Source organism: Molossus molossus, unplaced genomic scaffold (genome assembly GCF_014108415.1).
Source record: "Molossus molossus isolate mMolMol1 unplaced genomic scaffold, mMolMol1.p scaffold_m16_p_24, whole genome shotgun sequence".
In the NCBI taxonomy this organism is placed as follows: Eukaryota; Metazoa; Chordata; class Mammalia; order Chiroptera; family Molossidae; genus Molossus; species Molossus molossus.
This window is the reverse complement of record NW_023425360.1, coordinates 12,908,503-12,928,483: the sequence shown is the minus strand read 5'-3', so window position 1 is coordinate 12,928,483 and position 19,981 is coordinate 12,908,503. Positions and strand designations below refer to the sequence as shown.

General features: G+C 54.6%; 1 protein-coding gene across 1 annotated transcript in view; it reads left to right on the top strand.

The window, feature by feature from the left end:
* The window catches only part of TRPM1 (transient receptor potential cation channel subfamily M member 1), a 56,429-nt gene that overhangs the window by 7,962 nt on the left and 28,486 nt on the right, over positions 1-19,981 (top strand). Inside the window, exons 2-11 of the mRNA XM_036277859.1 lie at positions 7,264-7,343; positions 9,164-9,359; positions 11,181-11,394; positions 11,952-12,076; positions 13,873-14,044; positions 16,153-16,327; positions 16,980-17,103; positions 18,285-18,357; positions 19,141-19,241; positions 19,771-19,944. Coding sequence (XP_036133752.1) covers positions 7,264-7,343; positions 9,164-9,359; positions 11,181-11,394; positions 11,952-12,076; positions 13,873-14,044; positions 16,153-16,327; positions 16,980-17,103; positions 18,285-18,357; positions 19,141-19,241; positions 19,771-19,944 — 1,434 coding nt within the window. The remainder of the gene's footprint in view (positions 1-7,263; positions 7,344-9,163; positions 9,360-11,180; positions 11,395-11,951; positions 12,077-13,872; positions 14,045-16,152; positions 16,328-16,979; positions 17,104-18,284; positions 18,358-19,140; positions 19,242-19,770; positions 19,945-19,981) is intronic.

Sequence of the window (19,981 nt, the reverse complement as noted above, 5' to 3'; positions counted from 1 at the left end):
GGACTCTCTGGTCTGCATGCTGATGCTCCAACCGCTGGCCAGGGCTCAGGTGATTTGTTTTTTAGGAAGCAGGCAAATCAGCTGTCGGGCAGGATGGTTCTGGAGTGGCCAGGTGGGGGCAGCAGAGAGCTGAGCTGGCAGGACCCTGGCTCACCCGGTGGGGTGTGGACAGAGCAGGTCCAGAGAATGGCCTTTCAGGGTCCTCCTGCCAGGTGACCCAAAGTGGCGAGAGCCCCACTGCCCAGGACCTCTCAGCTGGACAGAGCTGAAGGGTGAGCCCGGGGCGGGCAGGGGGTGGCCCATTGCAGTCTGGCTCAACCTCAAGGCAGAGCCTCGAACAGGGGTCCTGCCAAGCTGCCAGGGGCCCCGATCACAGTCCACAGCGGGGAGATGGCCCTGCCCAAGCAGCACCACACCAGGCTGGGACGTCTGAGCCACATTCCACCCTCAGGGACCGAGGCCCAGCCAGGCTCTGACGCACGGGTCCGCCCTGCACGCTCTGGCCCCCGCGGCCGCTGCAGACGCCTTTGGTTTGAAGCCGGAGCCGTTTCAGTCACAAGATGTGCTGGGTCCAGTGAAAAGTAAAAATGCTGGCCCCCTGTTAGAACAGCATTAGGGTTTAAGACAGCGAAGCATGAAGCCAAGGGAGGAGCCCTGGGCTGCGTGCCCACGGAGCCTCCTGGCTCCCACCCTGAGGCTCGACCCTGTCTTGAGTGGGGCTTGGGGTGGGGAGGCAGCCCTCTGCGACCCACCTGCACCCGTGGGTGGTTTGGGCAGCTCCCAGCTCCGCAAGCCCACAGCTCCTCCCCAGGAAGGGGGCCGGGACACCTGAATGAGAATGGCATTGGGTGGTGTTCACCTTGACCTCTGACCCAGCCTCAGGTGACTTGGAAAAGAATCAGGGAAGATTAATGTCAAGTGCCGCCTTCTCCTAGCTCCCCAGGGCCCAGACACGGCCGCCTCGGGAGAGACCTCTGAAGGACCGATTATTCCAGCCGCCTCAATTATGCAAACCACGCTGACATTTCTAGCAGGGAAGGACTGGCCGGAAGAGGGGGGAGGTCACTGCAAAGGGGACGATGCGGCCCCCTCTCCTCTCTCAGATCCCACGGCAGCTTTCATGGGGCCACGTGGAGCGGCCTGAAGCATGGGGCTGGCTTTCATGGGACCACGTGGAGCGGCCTGAAGCGTGGGGCTGGCTTTCATGGGGCCACGTGGAGCGGCCTGAAGCATGGGGCTGGCTTTCATGGGGCCACGTGGAGCGGCCTGAAGCATGGGGCTGGCGTTCCTCGGGTGGCCTGGGAGGGAGGTCATGGGGCCGTCGCCTCCCTGGGATCATGAGGGCTCACACACCCCTCACGTGGACTTCTCTTAAAGGGAGGGTCCTCCTCAGCAGCTTCCCACCCAAACCAAGGAGGAGGCTGAGGAGGCCAGGCTGCACCCTCCCCGCCCTGCAACGGCCGCAGGTAAGCTCAGGTGCGGCCACGCTCTGTGTGGATCTGTCTCCTCAGACCTCTAGCTTCTTTCTGATGAGGCCGTCTGCACGGGGCCCTGTGGGGGTGGCCCAGAGAGCTGTGCACAGTCAAGGGGGTGCCAGGATGATCCCTGAGGGACAAGGCCTGTGCCAGCCCACCACCACCTTGCTCCATCAAGCCGAGGCTCCCTAGGGCTGGCTTCCAAAGGCCCAGCTTCAGGGCTCGGGCTCCTTGCCTGTCACCCTTAGCACCTTACCTCGGTCCTTGGCTTCCCGGGGAGTGTGCCTGAGAAGCTAGGAGACTCCGAGTCCTTCGGGAGGGAGGCGTTCAGACCTGCAAGTCTTTATCAGCTGATACTTTTTCACATTTTTTTCTCTATTGATGCTAGAGACAGAAAGGAAGAGGGAGGGAGAGAGAGATAGAAACATCGATGAGAAAGAACATCGACTGGCCGCCTCCTGCACGCCCCCCACTAGGGATCAGGCCCACAACCTGGGCACGTGCCCTGCCCGGGAATCAAACCGGCGACCTCTTGGTGCATGGGCCGATGCTCACCCACTGAGCCACACCCGCTGGGCTATCATCTGATATTTTAACTATTAATTAAAACCTCAGGGCAAAGGTGGGTTATGCTACACAGGGCTCCAGGGGGACGTCCAGCTTCGTGCTCTGTGTCGGTGGGAGTGGGAACGGGAGGGGAGAAATCCCACGCCTAGGGGTCCATAAGGAGATCATCTTGGAGGCAGGCCCAAATTCACACAGCATCGCGCACACAGGGAGACACAGGGAGCCGAGCTAATGTCGTGGGCCATCCCCAGAGTGAAACACAGTGCAGTCACTTCTGAAGTGATAGCGACTGCACTGTGGCCATGTGCAGAAGGCCCTATTCCCATCACTCACACACACACACACACACACACACACACGCAATCTAGTCGCAGGCAAAGCCCAGGGACACACGGACAGGCTGCCCGTTGTTACTTCAGGAGGAGGCCACGTGGGGATGGTTTCTGAGAACATTTCCTCTTCTCCCTTTTGCTTTAATAATGTTCTGAAACTGTCTCGTTTTCTTTCCGTTACCAGGATATTTATCTTTTTTTTAAACCTTAAGCAAAAAGTTAGCCGAACTGGCGGGAGGTGGGGAAGAATGAAAATATTTAGAGGAACTGTTCAGGGGTTGAGCAGGGACAGGGAGCGAGGACAGAGGCGAGGTGAGGTGGGGGAAGAAAGACGAGACAGATTGCTGTGTGAGTGACATACTCAGCGAGGAACTAAGACAGGAGACGGCCTCTCCCGGGGCCGACTGAAATAGCACGGGTTTGATTTTTACGGGAGGATTGCCTTCTGGAATGTTCACCAAATATCATTCTGCAAATTAGCAGCAGTTCTAGCTCATGGCCTTGCAGCGAGGTTTGCAGCTTCAGTAGGCCACTCCCTGCAGTGTATGTAGCCGCTGCTGAGTGTCCCCATAATTGTCTGCATAGTATTGGTCCTCTCCTAGGAGAAGTGTGGAATGTGCTTTGGGTTGGCTCTTGGCAACCTCCCTGATTTGCTTTGGGAAGCTGATGAGTACAAGACAGACACGGGGGCATTTTCTGTGGCATCTCTGTTCACTTTCTCTTCATTTATAATCCTCTGGGGGCATCAGATATATTTAGAAAATTCTCTTTTGCGTTGGTTGAAAATGTTTTCAAGATGTCCTATAATTTGTGTGTGTGTGTGTGTGTGTGTGTGTGTGTAAATCCTGGACCTGGGAAGAAGAAGCCTTCACCCAGAGGAATAAGGGGAACAATCCCCCCAATCACCTAGACATAAATAGGGTTCAGTGTCTTGACACCTCCATAAAAAAGACAGTAGCAGTCATGCCGGTGGGCATAGGGGTCTGTTCATCTGACACCTGACACCCCCTTTTTCTAGCTCTGCTATCAGTCCTGAAGTCAGTGGCAGCATCCAGGAGGGGTAACCAGGGTGCGGAACAGATTGGTCCACTGCCCCCACACATGTATAGGCTACTATGGGGAGCACCGCCTAGAATTTCTAGAAACTGGGTCTTCATCTGCCATCACGTGGGGGGAAGGATGGATTTACGCTAAGAAAACAAGCTAATGTCAGTCCCGTGCTCCCCTCCCCAGCTCTGGGGTCTCCGCCTCTGCCCCCACCCCCTCTGGTGGGCTCCCACCCTCCTGGCGTGTTCTCAGCGCACACGTGGCAAGGACAGCGGGTCCTGTAGCTCGCCCCCAGGGCGGTTATGCTGGACAGGCCGCCAGAAAAGGGCGATGCTGAAGGCAGGTGGCCTCTCCCAGGCCGTGGGCCCCCCGAGACAGGGCATCGGGGTGGGCGACCTCCGCAGGGGTGGCGGGGGAGGGGTGGGCGGGAAGCATGACAGTCAGGGATCATGGCAACGGGGTCTTTTCTCGTTTGTCCGTCGTTGTAAAGGTGACACGTGAGCGGGTAAAGTTGTACCTGGTGAAGGCCCCGCGTTGGCCCTTCCGCCCCCACCTGCTGGGGCCGCGCTGGGCGGTCCCCAGTTCTAGACCCGCCCCCGTGCGCCTGCCCTGCAGGCTGATTTTATGTATGTATTTATTTTTTTAAATCTTCATCTGAGAATATATATACATATATATGTATGTGTGTGTGTGTGTGTGTGTATTTAATCCTACTCGAGGACATTTTTGCATTTATAATCAGATAGAGCAGGAGGGAGGGAGGAAGAGAGAGAAACATTGATATGAGAGAGACACATCCATTGGTTGTCACCCACATGACCCCAACCAGGGCCGGGGACCAACCTCAATCCAGGTACATGCCCTTGGCTGGAATCAAACCCAGGACTCTGGTCTGCAGGCTGACGCTCTAACCGCTGAGCCACACTGGCCAGGGGGGCAGCCGTAATTTTAAACTATGGAGCAGCTGGGTTTACAAAAGTCAAAGCAAATGAATGAAATTAATTCTATAACTTATTTAACATGATATTTTAAAAATATCATTTCAGCCCTGGCCAGTTCGCTCAGTCTTTAGAGGGTCGGCCCAAGGACCAATGAGTCTCGGGTTCGATTCTGGCCACGGGCACATACCTAAGTGGTGGTTCGTCCCCGGCCCTGGTTGGGGTCATGCGGGAGACAACCGGCTGATGTGTCCTTCTCACGTCGATGTTTCTCTCTCTCTCCCTCCCACTCTATCTGAAGATAAATAAAAAACTATCCTCGAGTGAGGATCAAAAGAAAAAAATCATTTCAATTTTAAAAACGTAGTAATGAGATACTCCCTGTCCTTTTTTTTTTTTAATCCTTATCGGAGGACATTTTTTGTTCAGGTAGAGTGGGAGGGAGAGAGGAAGAGAGAGAAACATCGACGTGAAAGGGACACATCGAGTGGCTGCCACCCGCACGACCCAACCAGGGCCGGGGACAAACTGCAACCGAGGTACACGCCTTTAGCGGGAACGGAACCTGGGTCTCTCTGGACCGCAGGCCGATGCTCCAACTGCTGAGCCAAACTGGCCAGGGCTCCCTGTCCTTTTTATAATAAGTTTTTGAAATCCAGAAATGGCCTGTTGACGGGGGCCAGGGCCTCCTCAGAGCCGGGGGGTGGGAGGACCTCTGTGGTGTCACCCCTCCGTGCACGTGGAGGCGGGCGGTTGTGCCGGGCTCAGGTGGGCAGGTGCTGCGACTCTCCGCACGGGAGTGTGTCTGGCCCACAGGTGCCTGCAGCCACAGACAAGGGCAGGCCCAGGTGGCGGGACCCACAGCCACCTGCCCGCAGCTGTGTGGGACCTCACCCCTCCCCAGGAGCAGCCAGCAGTCAGGATTCTCACCCACACCCTCCCTCTTCGTGAATAAGGGGCGATTCTCTGTATAAACGAGTCAAACCGAGTCCACGTGTGGGCCACATGCGGCCGCAGGCTGACAGCGTGGGGCGTCTGCTCAAAATAGACACAGGAGATCGGCGGTTTCTTTGGGCTAAACTGGTCCACAGTCATTTCACTGTGCAGCCTGCTGTTAATTTTGGCCCAAGAATCAAGGCCACTGAGTAAACAGAGGCTCGCTGAGCAGTGAACCAGCTCCCATGTTTAGAAGCCACTTACTTCTGAGGTGGCAACGCCCTGTGGTCCAGGCTCCACCCACCCCTCTGCCACATTCACCCCATCCTGAACCCCTCCCTCCTGAACCCCTCGCCGGAGGGTCGCCCATCTGCGTGGACATGGGCCCGCACGTCACATTCTCCTGGCTCCTTGTGGCGTCTCGGCTCCCGTCACAGGACACGTCTCCCGGGGCTGGTGCTGGGGTCCCCTTGCTCGGGCCCTTCCCTCGGGATCAGCATAAAGCCCACAGCAGGCCGGACAAGGAGCACGTGGGTGACCACCATGCAACCGTCTGTAAAAGGCTAACCGGTCATGTTCGTAGCAGATGTTTCTTCTTTCCTTTCTTAAAAAAACAAAACAAAAAAACTCTGGCAGCCCCAGTTCCATGCTTTTTAGCCCAGTGGCCTCTGACCTCCCTCCACAAGCTGGCATGGCCCCTCACGGACACCTGGTCCTTGGCGGAGGGGCCGTGGAGGCCCCCCGACCCCGCGTCCGCCCTCCGCGTCCCTGGCCTTTCTGCGCAGCCCTGTCCTCGGCTCCTTGGGGCTCGGACCCCAGCCACCTTTCTCTTTTTGCGTGGTCGCTCATCAGCCATCCCAGGGATTTCCATGACTTTAGTTGCCACCTATACACTGAGTCCCAAACTCCTGCCACCAGCCACGGAGAGGCCTCTGCTGCCGCCTGGAGCCCGGCGCCCGGCGAATGCTCGTTTCCTCCCCACACTGGTCCCCAGCTGCCCAGCTCCGTAAACTGCAGCCCAGCCACCCTGTTCCACCAGTCAGAAACCCAAGGTCATTAACGGGTTCCTCCCGGTCCCTCGCCCTCATCGGCATCGGGTCCATGGCCTGCCTCTCCACCCCCACCAAATACCGCCAATCTGCACCCCACTCCATCTCCCCCGCTGTTGTGCACCTCCAACACCTCTGCCCCCACCACACTCCAGCCTTCCTGCCTGCCTCCCCTTTGCCCATGTTCATGCGTTCAAGGTGTCCCCGGCTTGCCAGTTACTACGGCCTGAAGTCCGGGCCCTGCAGAGGGTGCCCGGCCTGCGTCTCCAGTGTCCCCACTCCAGCTGCAGGCTCCTCCACCCACTGGGTGGCCTCCCTTCTGCTCTGGCCGATGGGAGCCCAGCAGCCTTGGCAATGCACAAACTCGGCCATTTATTCCTTCACAGCACAGGGCTGCGGCGGACTCTGGGGGGGGGTCAGTGGGATGAAGGACAGGAAGCAGGGGTGGGGTGGGACAGAGAGACTGGAACGCTGAGGGCATGCCTGATATGCCCCCACCCCCAAGAGTACTGCAGGCAAAGTGTGCCTCTTGTTTGTCCTCAGAAGATTCGCGAGCCTTTCTGGACACTCAGCAGTAACTTGGAATTTTGAATGGAGGACATTCTTAAGTAAACTTGTAAAAAATCAATCGTTAACACTAAAGCAAAGTACTCCCCCCACGCCCCCTCACCCCCTGGGAAACTGCGTCAGTCACATGCTAGCTTTTTCATGAGAAAAAAGAATGGCTTTCTGTGAGGCCGAGAAGTGGGCTGAGCCTGAAGAGGGCTGGCACGGGGCACTCAGAAACCCTCCGGGGTTGGGAGGTGCCTGCTCAGATATTTTGGGTAGACTTCCTGTCAATGGCATATTCGTTTTTCAAAAGGAAAAGAATGAACTCCGGTGACAACCTGGGTCTAATGTCCACTTCTTTCTCTCCCAGGGACAGAAAGCTTGGATAGAAAAAACCTTTTGCAAACAGGAATGTGTCTTCATCATTCCCAGCACTAAAGACCCTAACAGGTAAATCGGAAGCCACAGTTAGACCGTGATCCAAACCCCACGGTCCACCAGCTGCCAGCAGCTGTTACTCTAGTGTCTGTGGGAGGGGAAGACGGCTGGCCGGACTCTCTTCCCCAGGAGTCACCAGCCAAGGGGTCACTTGGACCAATACGTTCCCATGTTAAGAGGCCAACATGCTGGAGAAAGAGCTACTTAACCCACCAAGTCCGCCTCTCACCCTCCTGTGAACTCACACGGGGATGCCCCGCACCCCAGCTCCTGAGTCTCAGTGAGATCACAGAGCTGAGGGCTGGAGACACATTTCCAGGGTAACTGTGTGAGTTTCCTAATGCCATTCAGATGCAAAGGAGTTTCCATCACAGGAAAGATCTGTGTGGTGATGTGAACTAGACGTACCTTTATGAAAGCGCTCACACCTACACAAACGTGTGTGGATGTGCAAAAGAACGGATTTAGACTCCTGTCTCACACCATGTATGACGATGAACTCGAAACGGATAAAGTCCTAAATGTAAGAGTGAAAACTATGAAACTCTTAGATGAACACACAGGAGTAAGTCTTCATGACCTTGGATTCAGCTAAAGATTCATAGATCTGACATCAAAATCTTGAGCAGCAAAAGAAATACACTTTTTTTTTTCTTTACTGATTTTAGAGAGAGAGAGAAATATCAATGAGAGAGAACATGGATTGGCTGCCTCCTGCATGCCCCACACCGGGGATCTGGCCCACAACCTGGGCATGTACCCTGAATGGGAATTGAACCAGCAACCTCTTGGTGCAGGGTCGACACTCAATCACTGAGCCACACCAGCCGGGCAAGAAATACACTTTATTTTATTTTACTTTTTTCCTTTATTGATTTTTTAGAGCTAGAGGAAGGGAGAGGGAAAGAGAGAGAAACATCAATGACAGAGAACACTGATTGGTCACCTCCTGCATGCCCCCCACTGGGAGTTTGGCCCACAACCTGGGCATGTGCCCTGACCGGAAATCAAACCAGCGACCTCTTGGTGCAGGGTCAACACTCAACCACTGAGCCACACCAGGTGGACGAGAAATACACTTTAACATTACTTATATTGAGAAATGTTTTACAAGGTAATAGAAGAATTCAATATATATATATATATATATATATATATATATATATATTTTTTTTTTTTCCCAATTCTCACTCAAGGACATTTTTTTCTATTTATCTTCAGATAGAGTGGGAGGGAGGGAGAGAGAGAAACATCAATGTGAGAGGGACACCTTGACTGGCTGCCTCCCGCACGACCCCAACCAGGGCCAGGGATAAACCACAACCGAGGTACGTGCCCTTGACCGGAATCGAACCTGCGACTCATTGGTCCATGGGCCGACACTCTAACCACTGAGCCAAACCGGCCGGGGCCCAACAATATTTTGAAAAACCTTGGAACATGACTCTACCCAGAGGGCATGATTGCATTCTGCCACAGAATGTTCAGTAATTGGTGCCACAGTGACATTTTCAAGACATCAGAAAGGGTTCAACTACGTCCAGTAAGACTTGGCTTGGGGTGGCGAGCCCACACCACAATATACAGATGATGTATCGTACAACTGTACACCTAAACCTATATAATTTTATTAACCAATGTCACCCCAATAAAAAAATGTCCAGTAAGGAAGGGCACCATCCAACGTGCTTATCATGGCCTGGTGTGGAAACACACGTGTGCTGATGGTCGGGAAAGGGCCATTTCTGCCCGAGAAGCTGGGTCAGCAAGGTTACGTCTCTCTGTTCAGGGGAAGGGCCGTTGCAGAAAGACTGTTCAGCCTTTGTTTACAGGTGTTGCTGCGGCCAGCTCACCAACCAGCACACTCCACCTCTGCCCAGTGTGACATCCGGCAAAAACGGGGAGGAACACAAAGAGGGGGAGACGCAGCCTGAGAAATGGTCTGTGGGCAAACACACCCAGAGCTCCCCCACCGACGCCTACGGGACCCTCGAGTTCCAGGGTGGGGGGTACTGCACTAAAGCCATGGTAAGACTGCCTTAGACAGGATGTCACCCAGCCCACGCCCGTCAGAGACCCCGCCTCCCAGACCCCACGTGCAGGCCCCTGGGAGTTCTTTCGGGGGTGGGCTCAGTCATCCCAGAAATATATCTGCATGCTCAGATGTTTACATTTTTTGTATATTTATTTATTTTAGATTTTATTTTTATTTTTTTTGGTACGTGCCCCTAGCGGGAACCGAACCCGGGACTCTCTAGTCTGCAGGCCGACGCTCCAACTGCTGAGCCAAACTGGCCAGGGCTATTTATTTTAGAGAGAGAAACATTGATTTGTTGTTCCACTTATTTAATTTTTTTTTTTTTTAGAGAGAGAGAGAGAGAAACATCAGTTGGTTGCCTCCCGCGCATACCCTGACTGGGGACCAAACCTGAAACCTAGATATGTGCCCCAAACGGGAATCGAACCCACAACCTTCTGGTGTACGGGATAACGCTCCAACCACCTGAGCCACACCGGCCAGGGCTGCTGTTCCACTAGTCACTCAGTCATCAGCTGACTCCTGAATGTGCCCTGACTAGGGATCGAACCCACCACCCTGGCGAAGCAGGACGGCACTCTAACCACTGCACTACCCGGCCAGGGCTTGGCCGCGAGGTTTAGAAACTGGGCATTGCTCCCTTAAACCCACACCGGAACCGTGAACCCACAGACGATGCGCTAGCCCAGTCTGCGCCCTTATTCATCATCCCACCTCTAGGGATGAGGGAGAAATTACGTTATTTGTTTTTTGGGTTGTCTGGGGTTATTTTTTCTTTTAACTGTGGGCCTTCCACCCTGCTGAAGTGGGTTAGGAGTGTCTGGAAATACTTCCCTCTGCACGGCATCCACAGTCTCCCTGGCCTGCGTTCAGCTGGCCAAGAAGACGGAGAACTTCCCCGCTTTGCCTCTGAGCAGGGAGCCCCCCAGGGGAGGTGTCCGCATGGCGATCCCTTTCGGCGAGCTGAGTAACACCCCACACCCCCGGTGAGGTCCAACACCCGTTCAAATACAACTCTGTGTTCCAAGTACCAGAACCTAGTGTCAATATCCTCATGGACACGAGAAGCCGGTCATGGGGCCAAGGCCGTTAACCTCTTCTTCACCTTGAGGGGAAGGTCAAGTCTGAAGGTTGGCCAGTGATCCTCATTATCATTCCCCACTCAATCTGACAACATCCTGTCCAACCTCCAGGGCCCTGGTTCTAGCTGAGCCAGCTTTGGGGTTGCATCCTACAAGATTAGGGTTGTCAGGCAAAGTACAGACACTAGTTAATGTCAGAAAAACAACGGATGCTTTTTTATTTTTTACTTATTTTTATTTTTTTACATTAATCTTCAGATAAAGCGGGAGGGAGAGAGAAAGGAAGAGAGAGAGAAACATCGACGTGAGAGAGACACATCGACTGGTTGCCACCCACACGACCCCAACAGGGCCGGGGCCAAACTGCAACTGAGGTACGTGCCCTTAGCAGGAACCGAACCCGGGACTCTCTGGTCCGCGGGCCAATGCTCTAACCGCCGAGCCAAAGGGCCAGGGTGTAGATACTTTTTTAGTATGAGTATGTTCCAAATCTTGCACGGGGCATGCTTACACTACAACATTTTTTGTTGTTCATAGGAAATTTAAATTTAACTGGGCGTCCTGGACTTTACTTGCTGAATCTGACCCCCCCTCCCCAAGTTCCCTTCCGTCACGTGGCCACAGGCTCATGTAGAGACCCCAGCACCTGAGGGGCGGGGCCACAGGGCTCTCTCTTGGACACGAGCCCTGTCCCTTGTACCAGGTGCTCAGCGTCACACACTCTTACAGTATATTCGCGTGTCCTATGACACGAAGCCAGATTCGCTGCTCCATCTCATGGTGAAAGACTGGCAGCTCGAACTCCCCAAGCTCTTGATATCTGTGCACGGGGGCCTCCGGAACTTTGAGATGCAGCCCAAGCTGAAGCAGGTCTTCGGGAAAGGCCTGATCAAGGCCGCCATGACCACCGGTGCCTGGATCTTCACCGGGGGCATCAGCACCGGTAAGAGCAGAGCCTCTCCCGTGCTATAAACTCGCCAACCCAGAACTCATGGTTCCCAAACAACTTTAGAATAACCAAGATTGAAGAAATCCAGATGTATTGCATCCTGATAATATTTATGACAGAAGGGAAGTATTTTTAAAAATATGGTTTTTGTTGATTTTTTAGAGAGAGGAGGAGAGAGAAACATCGACGTGAGAGAGAAACATCAATGGGCTGCCTCCTGCACGCCCCCTACTGGGGATCAAGCCCACAACCCAGCATGTGCCCTGACTGGGAATTGAACCGGGACCTCTCAGTCCATGGGACGATGCTGAACCCTCTGAGCCACACTGGCCGGGCTGTTTTCTCTTTTCTAAGAGCGAACGCGCGGTGACTAGTTATTGTGAAGTCAGACTTGCGGTGGACTTCCTTTTCATGGTCATGGTGAAGAGCGTGATGTCTCATCCGTGGTTCCACACCGAATGGAGTGGCTCAGAGAAGGGGTCCCTGAAGTTCACAAAGAGGATGCGATGGGAGGGAAAGGGCCCACGAAGGTGACTTATGGCTGCCCACAGGTGTCATCAGCCACGTCGGGGACGCCTTGAAAGACCACTCCTCCAAGTCCAGAGGCCGGGTCTGTGCCATCGGGATCGCCCCGTGGGGCATCGTGGAGAATAAGGAGGACCTGATTGGAAAGGACGTAAGTGTTTTCTCCCCGGACAGTGGCAATTTTTTAAAAAATCAAAATCTGCCCTGGCTGGTTTGGCTCCGCGGTTAGAGCGTCGGCCCGCGGTCCAGAGAGACCAGGGTTCGGTTCCTGCTAAGGGCACATGCCTCGGTTGCAATTTGGCCCCAGTCCTGGTTGGGTCATGCGGGTGGCAGCCACTCGATGTGTCCCTTTCACATCGATGTTTCTCTCTCTCTCTCTTCCTCTCTCTCCCTCCCACTCTACCTGAACAAAAAATGCAAAAAGCTCCTCGGGTGAGGATAACAATAAATAAATTAATCAATCAATCAATTTAAAAATTTTTTTTTTTTTAGTGGGAGGGGGAGGGGAGAGAGAGAGGACCATCAATGTGAGACAGACACATCAATTGGTTGCCTTCTGCATGGCCCCAACCAGGGCTGGGGATCGAACCTGCAACTGAGGTACGTGCCTTGACTAGAAATGGAACCCTTGACTCTATGTCTGGGGGCCAACACTCTAATTGCTGAGGCAAACTGGCCAGGGCAAAAAAATCAAAATCTTTGCTTTGAGATCGTTGTAGATTCCCCTGCAGTTACAAGAAATAAGAAGGAGAGGTCCTGTACACCCTCCCCTTTCTGCACCGGGAGCATCTTGCAAAACTAGGGCTCAATAGCACAACCAGGATCGACGTTGATACCATGAAGACAGAGTGGTTCCACCACCACTCGGACCCCCGTGTGCCCTTGAACACCCACCCAGTTCCCTCTCCCATCCCCGGCAGCCACTGACCTGCCTCCTCTACAACATCATCATTTCAAGGATGTTGAATACATGGGACCACATGACACGTAAGCTTTTCATTCCACAGTGATTCTCTGGAGACCCTGCTTTTTTGTGTATCCGCACAGTTTTTGAAAACTGTTTTCACTGATTTTTTAAAGAGCGAGGAAGGGAGAGACAGAAACATCGATGTGAGAGAGATACATTGATCGGATGCTTTCTACACGCCCCCTACTGGGGATCAAGTCCCCAACCCAGGCATATGCCCTGACCGGGAATCGAATCGGGACCTCTCAGTCCATGGGACGATGCTCAGTCCACTGAGCCACCCTGGCCGGGCCAGGTCTGTCCTCTCCATTGCTCAGTGGTATCCCACAGCACAGATGAGCCATGGTCTGTTTAACCACTGACCTCATGGTGTGCATGTGGGCAGCTTCCAACCGGCTATTACAAATAACGTGCCGTGAACGTTTATGGACAGGATTTCACTTAGGTACGTTTGTATTTCTCTGTGAGCAATGCCCAGGAGTACAATGGCTGGGCTGGCATTATCTAAAATAACATTATTCTTTTCTAATTTAATATAGAAATTCGCACACACAAAAGTCCTCCTACCCTGGCTGGTGTGGCTGGATGGTTAGAGCGTCGGCCCATGAACCAAAGGGTCACAGGTTCGACTCCTGGTCAAGGGCACGTACCTGGGTTGCAGGTTTGATCCCCAATTGAGGTCTGTGTGTGTGCGGGAGACAACCAATCAATGTGTCTCTCTCACATTGGTGTTTCTCTCTCTCCCCCTCCCTCCCTTCTACTCTCTCTAAAATCAATGGAAAAATTATACTTGGGTGAGGGTTAACAACAACAGCAAAACCCAAAACACAGACAGAACAACAAAACCCTTCATTCGAAAGGAAAAGAGAGTACCCGCTGTCTGAAATGCACACAGTTAGATGGAGCCGTTGCTACATAATCCATATCCTGGCTTCCCCCGCCGGTGTGACCAGTTCTGAGCTGTGCTGTGTATTCGGCAGGTGACGAGAGTGTACCAGACCATGTCCAACCCTCTGAGCAAGCTGTCTGTGCTCAACAACTCCCACACGCACTTCGTCCTGGCCGACAACGGCACCCGGGGCAAGTACGGCGCCGAGGTGAAGCTCCGGAGGCAACTGGAAAAGCACATCTCTCTGCAGAAGATCAACACAAGTAAGTCTGGCCAAGGCCACGGACAGGGCCACCAGGAACCAACTGCCCCGGGTGTACAGCCCTGCCCTCGATTCCCGTCAGGTCCATGGAAGATGACTCACCTCGACCCTTCTCCTTATCGACCTACAAAGCACTCATTGAACTACATCGTCAGGAGGCTTTGCCCCGAGGTAACTAGGAGGGTTGACACAAAAAACAGCTCTGTGGCGGTTGCCATGGTGATGGCACTGCCTCCCACGCTGTCCAATGGTGCTTGTTCCCCAGAACTCCTGTAGTTATTTTTCCGACGTCTGAACAAAAAATATTTCTCAAAGACTTAGTCTGATTTCCTCTATCCACTGTTATGTGATCAAGTTGAATAGATTTAGCTCTGGTCTCTCACCTAGATCCAGACGGGCCAGGTGGAGAACCCCTTGGGGAGGGCACTGCCCAGGCTGGTCCAGTAGCGCCTCCCGGGGGAGGATGCTGAGGTCCAGCCAGAGAGAAAGGAGTGAGGTTCCAGCAGAAGAAATGCCAACAGTCCGTCGGGACGGAAAGAACCGGCGTAGCCGCTGGGAGCAGGTTCACGCTCCCGTCATGGGCAGACGACTGTTGGAAAGTGATGGGAGAAAGTATTGTTTTTTCCACGCCTGCACGATTTCTGTGAAAGCCTGGAAAAGGGTCACGGCGAGGTAGATTGGAGGGGCTGTGGCTGCAGAGGTTAGAATGGAGGACCGACGACGAACACCGAGGGTGTCTGCGGCATCAGCTCGCCTCTGACGGACCGGCCGTGACTGTGTTCTGTCCCCACGGGCTCTGATGTTTCTGACCTGCATGCTCCACTCTGCCCAGCTTCTCCTGTGACTGGTGGGCTTCCCTTTGTCATCCTTTGCCTGGGGCTCTGAGTGGGGCAGGGACAGCAAAGGGATGTTCAGTTGTCATCTCTCGCAGCGAGGGGTTTTGGGGAGTCCTGCCTACACCACGAAGAATTAATTCCACTCTGTCTCTACACAAGACGGCGAGGTGGCCGCCATCATCCTGCGGACCTCAAGTGCTAGGCCTGGCTTGGGCTGGGAACCCCAAAGGCAGGGTCCCGGTCATCTCGGCCCATTTCCCAGTCTCTGAGCCGGGGCCAGGCAGAGCTGACCCTCAGGTACACATCTGCTGAACTGAACGTAACGAGATGACTCTGGTCAGAGTCGGTGAGAGTGTTTGGAAGTTCCTGGCGGCAGAAATGCACAAGGAAGCGCACGAGAACTCTGAACCCCCCTCGAGAGTCTGCGCTCTCCTGGCGCAGGCAGCAGACTTGAGGTGCACAGAGCGCTCAGGTCCCCCGACAGTTTCCGGTATGCCCTCATCACCCCTCTGGGAGATAAAGCAGGCACGGTCATGACTCACCGGGCAGATGGCCCTCTAAGGCTCATGGTGGCTTGTAACTGGCCCAGTGTCATACGGCCAACACCGGAGAGGCCAGAAATTGAACTGAGGTCCCCCATCACTGGTCCCCCTTTACTGTGTCATTCTTTTTTTGTTTTAATCCTCACCGGAGGATGTTTTTCCCTTTATCTTCAGATAGAGCAGGAGAGTGGGAGAAAGGCAGAGAGAAACATCGACGTGAGAGGGACACATTGGTTGCCTCCTGCATGACCCTAACTAGGGCCGGGGACGAACCGCAACCGAGGTATGTGCCCTTGACCGGGATCGAACCCGCCAGTCATTGGTCCACGGGCCGATGCTCTAACCACTGAGCCAAACCGGCCAGGGCTACTGCGTCATTCTTTAGGGGACAACGATCCAGGGTGCAGATGTCAGATCCTGAGGCAGGGCAGCAGGGGAGGTATTTTATTTTATTTTTAGCAAAAGGAATCTCCCAGTGTCCCTCACATCTCACCTTGAAGCAGCCCCATGCATGCCAGGTGGGTTCTCCACGGAGCTTAACCACAGCTGCTTCCAAAGGCCCTCGCCGTCTGGTACACTAGCCTCTCCCGGGGAGGCCGGAATACGGGGTTGGCACCAGAACAAACACTCACCCAGCTGGGACGTCTGCCCAGCTGTGAAGGTGCAGGCTCAGACGGGACCAGGAGCGGGCAGTGCGGGGGTGCTCTGACGGCGGGCGGTGTGTGTTGCAGGACTGGGCCAGGGTGTGCCCGTCGTGGGCCTCGTGGTGGAAGGGGGCCCCAACGTCTTCGCCATCGTCCTGGAGTACCTCCGAGAGGAGCCTCCCGTCCCCGTGGTGGTTTGTGACGGCAGCGGACGTGCCTCGGACATTCTGTCTTTCGCGCACAAATACTGTGAGGAAGGAGGGTAGGATTTCTGACGTGGTCCAAAGGGTGGGGTTTTTATTTACTTTTATCTTTTTGTTAATCCTCACCTGAGGATATCTTTTCTATTGGTTTTTTGAGACAGTGGAAGGGAAGGAGGGATGGGGGGGAGGGAGAGAGAGAGAAACATTGATGCGAGAGACACATCGATTGCTTGCCTCCCACACGCCCCCTACTGGGGCTGGGGATCGAACCTGCAACCCAGGTACACGCCCTTGACCGGGAGTCAAACCCATGACCCTTGGGTGCGTGGGCCAACGCTCTAACCACTGCGCACACCGGCCAGGCAAGGCTGGGATTTTAGCTGCTTTCCTGTTAAACCAAGAAGGAAGCCTTAGCCATTCCAAAAACACTGACCCCCATTTACTAGCCCCCCATTTCCCAGGTCGGCAGGAAAGGGAGCTGTGGAGACCACGGTGCTGCTAACAGAATTCTTCCTCGGCGGCAACACCCTCTCTTCCAGCTTCATTTTCCCTTATAAGGCTTTCAACAAGCCTGGGATTTAGGGCAAGTGTGAGTCCCGGGACCCCCTCCAGGGGAAAAGCTTCCAGTCAGAGATGCCAGACGGACACACAGAGCTGTCGGGTTCCGCACGTACACAGACCTCACTTCTCCGTGGTGTTTCCTTCTAACAGGACCATAAACGAATCCCTCCGGGACCAGCTCCTGGTCACCATTCAGAAAACATTTAATTACAGCAAGACGCAGTCCCATCAGCTGCTTGGGATGATAATGGAATGCATGAAGAAGAGGGAGCTCGTAAGTGTCTCGCGTTTACGTCCAAGCCGGCTCCACAGAGGGAATCGGGTTTCCTTCCTAATTCTGCCCATGTGTGCGGGACGGAGCTGTTCATATTCTTCCAAGAGGTGGGTGACGGAGTCCGCACCACCCTGGCCGTCAGGTCCACGTGAAGGAAGCACGTGAGCTCACGCAGAGGCAGGACCCAGGAGCTTTCAGAACTTAGTGGACGTCAGTGACCTCACGCCATGTCAAGCCAATCCTAAGGGTCATGACATTAATCCGACCTCCAGATTCGAGGAGACATATACCACCACCCTTTTTAGGGGAGCTGGTAAAAGTCTATCACATCACTTTCCAAACCAAACAGGCCGACCGGAGACACCACGGGTTCGGTTCTAGACCGCCGCAATAAAGCGAGTACCGCAACAGAGCGAGTCGTACCTTTAGCTGGTGGAGGCCTTGCCTTCCAGGTGTAAAAAGCGCAATACCTGCGAGGCGCAACAGAGCAGAGCACGACAGAATGAGTTGCCTGTAGTCTTTTCCCACTCCTTGCCTCCTCAGTTATGCTTATAAGGAACAGGCATTGTTGCTGCCTCCTCAAAATGCGAAGTCTGCAAGTTCCCTACAAACACAGGCACACTTTGGAGATACTGCAGGTTTGGTTTCAGATGACCACAATCAAGCAAATGTTGCAATAAAATGAGTCACACAAATTTCCCCCCAGTGCATATAAAAGTTGTTTACACTATACTGTAGTCTACTAAGTGTGCAGTAGCCTTACGTCTAAAAAGCAATGTAGGCAGCTCAATTAAAAATTACTTCATTGCTAAAAAATGCTGACCATCACCGGAGCCCCTGCACAGTTGAAGTCTCTCGGCTGGTGGAGGGTTTGCCTTCCGTCTGTAAACAGTCCCTGCAGAACACAGCACAACGAGGTTTGCCCGTACATCAGATCTAGTAGCGGTGACCCTGTGGTCTCCCGTGGCCATTCAGACCTTGCCGCGTGGATCCCTAGTGAAATGAGAGAGCGGGTCCGCGTTCAGTCTGGGCCAGAGCACTGGGCGTAAATGGGTTTGCTCCCAGCATCACTGCCTGGTGTCCATGTCAGCCTCTGGGGGCCTCTGTGTAAGACTCCCCCGCTCTCCTCCTCGTTCCCAACTGTGCTTCACGTGGTCTCTTCACGATCAACCTGTTTGCAGGTCACCGTGTTCAGGATGGGAGCTGAGGGGCAGCAGGACATGGAGATGGCGATCTTAACCGCCCTGCTGAAAGGTGAGCCCGGGGACGGCGGCTCTGGCCTCCCAGTGCAGGCCTGGCCGGCCACCTGTCTCCTCCTGCCGGGAGTTGTGTGGGTGGTGACGGCGCCCCGAGTCAGCCAGCTGCCTGGAGGGGCCCCGTCTGAAGCCAGGGTAGAAAGACAAGGCTGGAGGTGGGTTTCCTGGTCGGGCCGCTTTCTGTGGGGCCTGTGGCCCGTGATGGGCTGAAGTCACAACCGGTTTCCATCTGTAACCAGTTGATTAAGGTTTCGACTCCTAGAGGGTGAACACCAAGTGGTTGGTTGGTGTGTTATTCGGGCAAGCACTGCATTCTGTAGTGCGATGTCCAATTTCCTGCCCCTCTCCTAAGGCAGGCTGCGACCTGGCCACTCAGGGGCTGCCCGGGGACACTCACTTCCTGTCTGTCTTTGGCCAGACTGGGACGGTGAGGAGAGCAGGAGAGGGCAGGGTGTCACCATCAGCTGGCTGCCTGGCCCGGCTGGGCCACTGCTCGGGGCTGTGCTCACCTCCAGCCCCATCACCTGCAGACCCCGCCCCAAGGCTCCAGATAAGGGTCCGGAGTCACGGCTCCTCCTTCCCAAGCAGCTGGCTGGGAAGGGGCTGCCTGCACCCTCCTCCGGGGCAGCCTTGGAGAGGATGCAGTTCTTAGCTCGGGCAACAGCAAGGGCAGCCGGCTTAGTTCCAGCCCGGGGGCGGGGCCGGGAGCCTGTGCTCACCGCCCACTGGAGAGCCGCGTGGTCCAGGCTCAGAGAGCGGAGCCTCCCTTCTGCCTTTCCAGGAACGAACGCATCGGCTCCGGACCAGCTGAGCTTGGCGCTGGCCTGGAACCGCGTCGACATAGCGCGAAGCCAGATCTTTGTCTTCGGGCCCCACTGGCCGGTGAAACTGTTTTCCACTCCATCCCTCTTGTCGGGCCTTGCCTGGATGATGCGTTCCATGTGCGCCCCTGGGACACGGGTCCCGGGAAATGAGCTGGGATTTCTCCTGGTTCAGCTCTTAGATTATTAGGAGACGCTGCAGTTTAACCTCCAAGAACTGGGAGGAAGTGAGCTGCCCACGCTAATCCGACTCCAACCAGGGCGCGCGTGAGGACATGACCCTAAATACCCGAGCGCGGCTGGTGGAAGTGGGCGTTTACCCCTTTAAACCAAAGACGGAAAGTAGCTCATTAAAATGAATACAATGATTGCATTGAGAGCACTGGTTTTTCAAACTCGGTTCCATGACACCCCGGAGGCCTAGAGAACTGTGTGTGAGCGTGTGCACGTACCCGTGTTCACATGAGTGCATGTGTGTGCTGATGTGTACATGGATACACGCGTGCACGTGTGCCTGCGTGCAGAGCTGAGGGTCGTCTAGACCACCAGCTCTAACACTTTCTCCCAATTCTGCTTGCTGTGGACGGCAGCCCCTGGGGAGCCTGGCCCCCCCGACGGACAGCAAGGTCACGGAGAGGGAGAAGAAGCCACCCACAGCCACCACCAAGGGGGGCAGAGGGAAAGGAAAAGGCAAGAAGAAAGGGAAAGCGAAGGAGGAGGTGGAGGAAGAAACTGACCCCCGGAAGCTCGAGCTGCTGAACTGGGTAGGTGGGGAGTCTCGGCTCCTGTTTCTGGGGATCA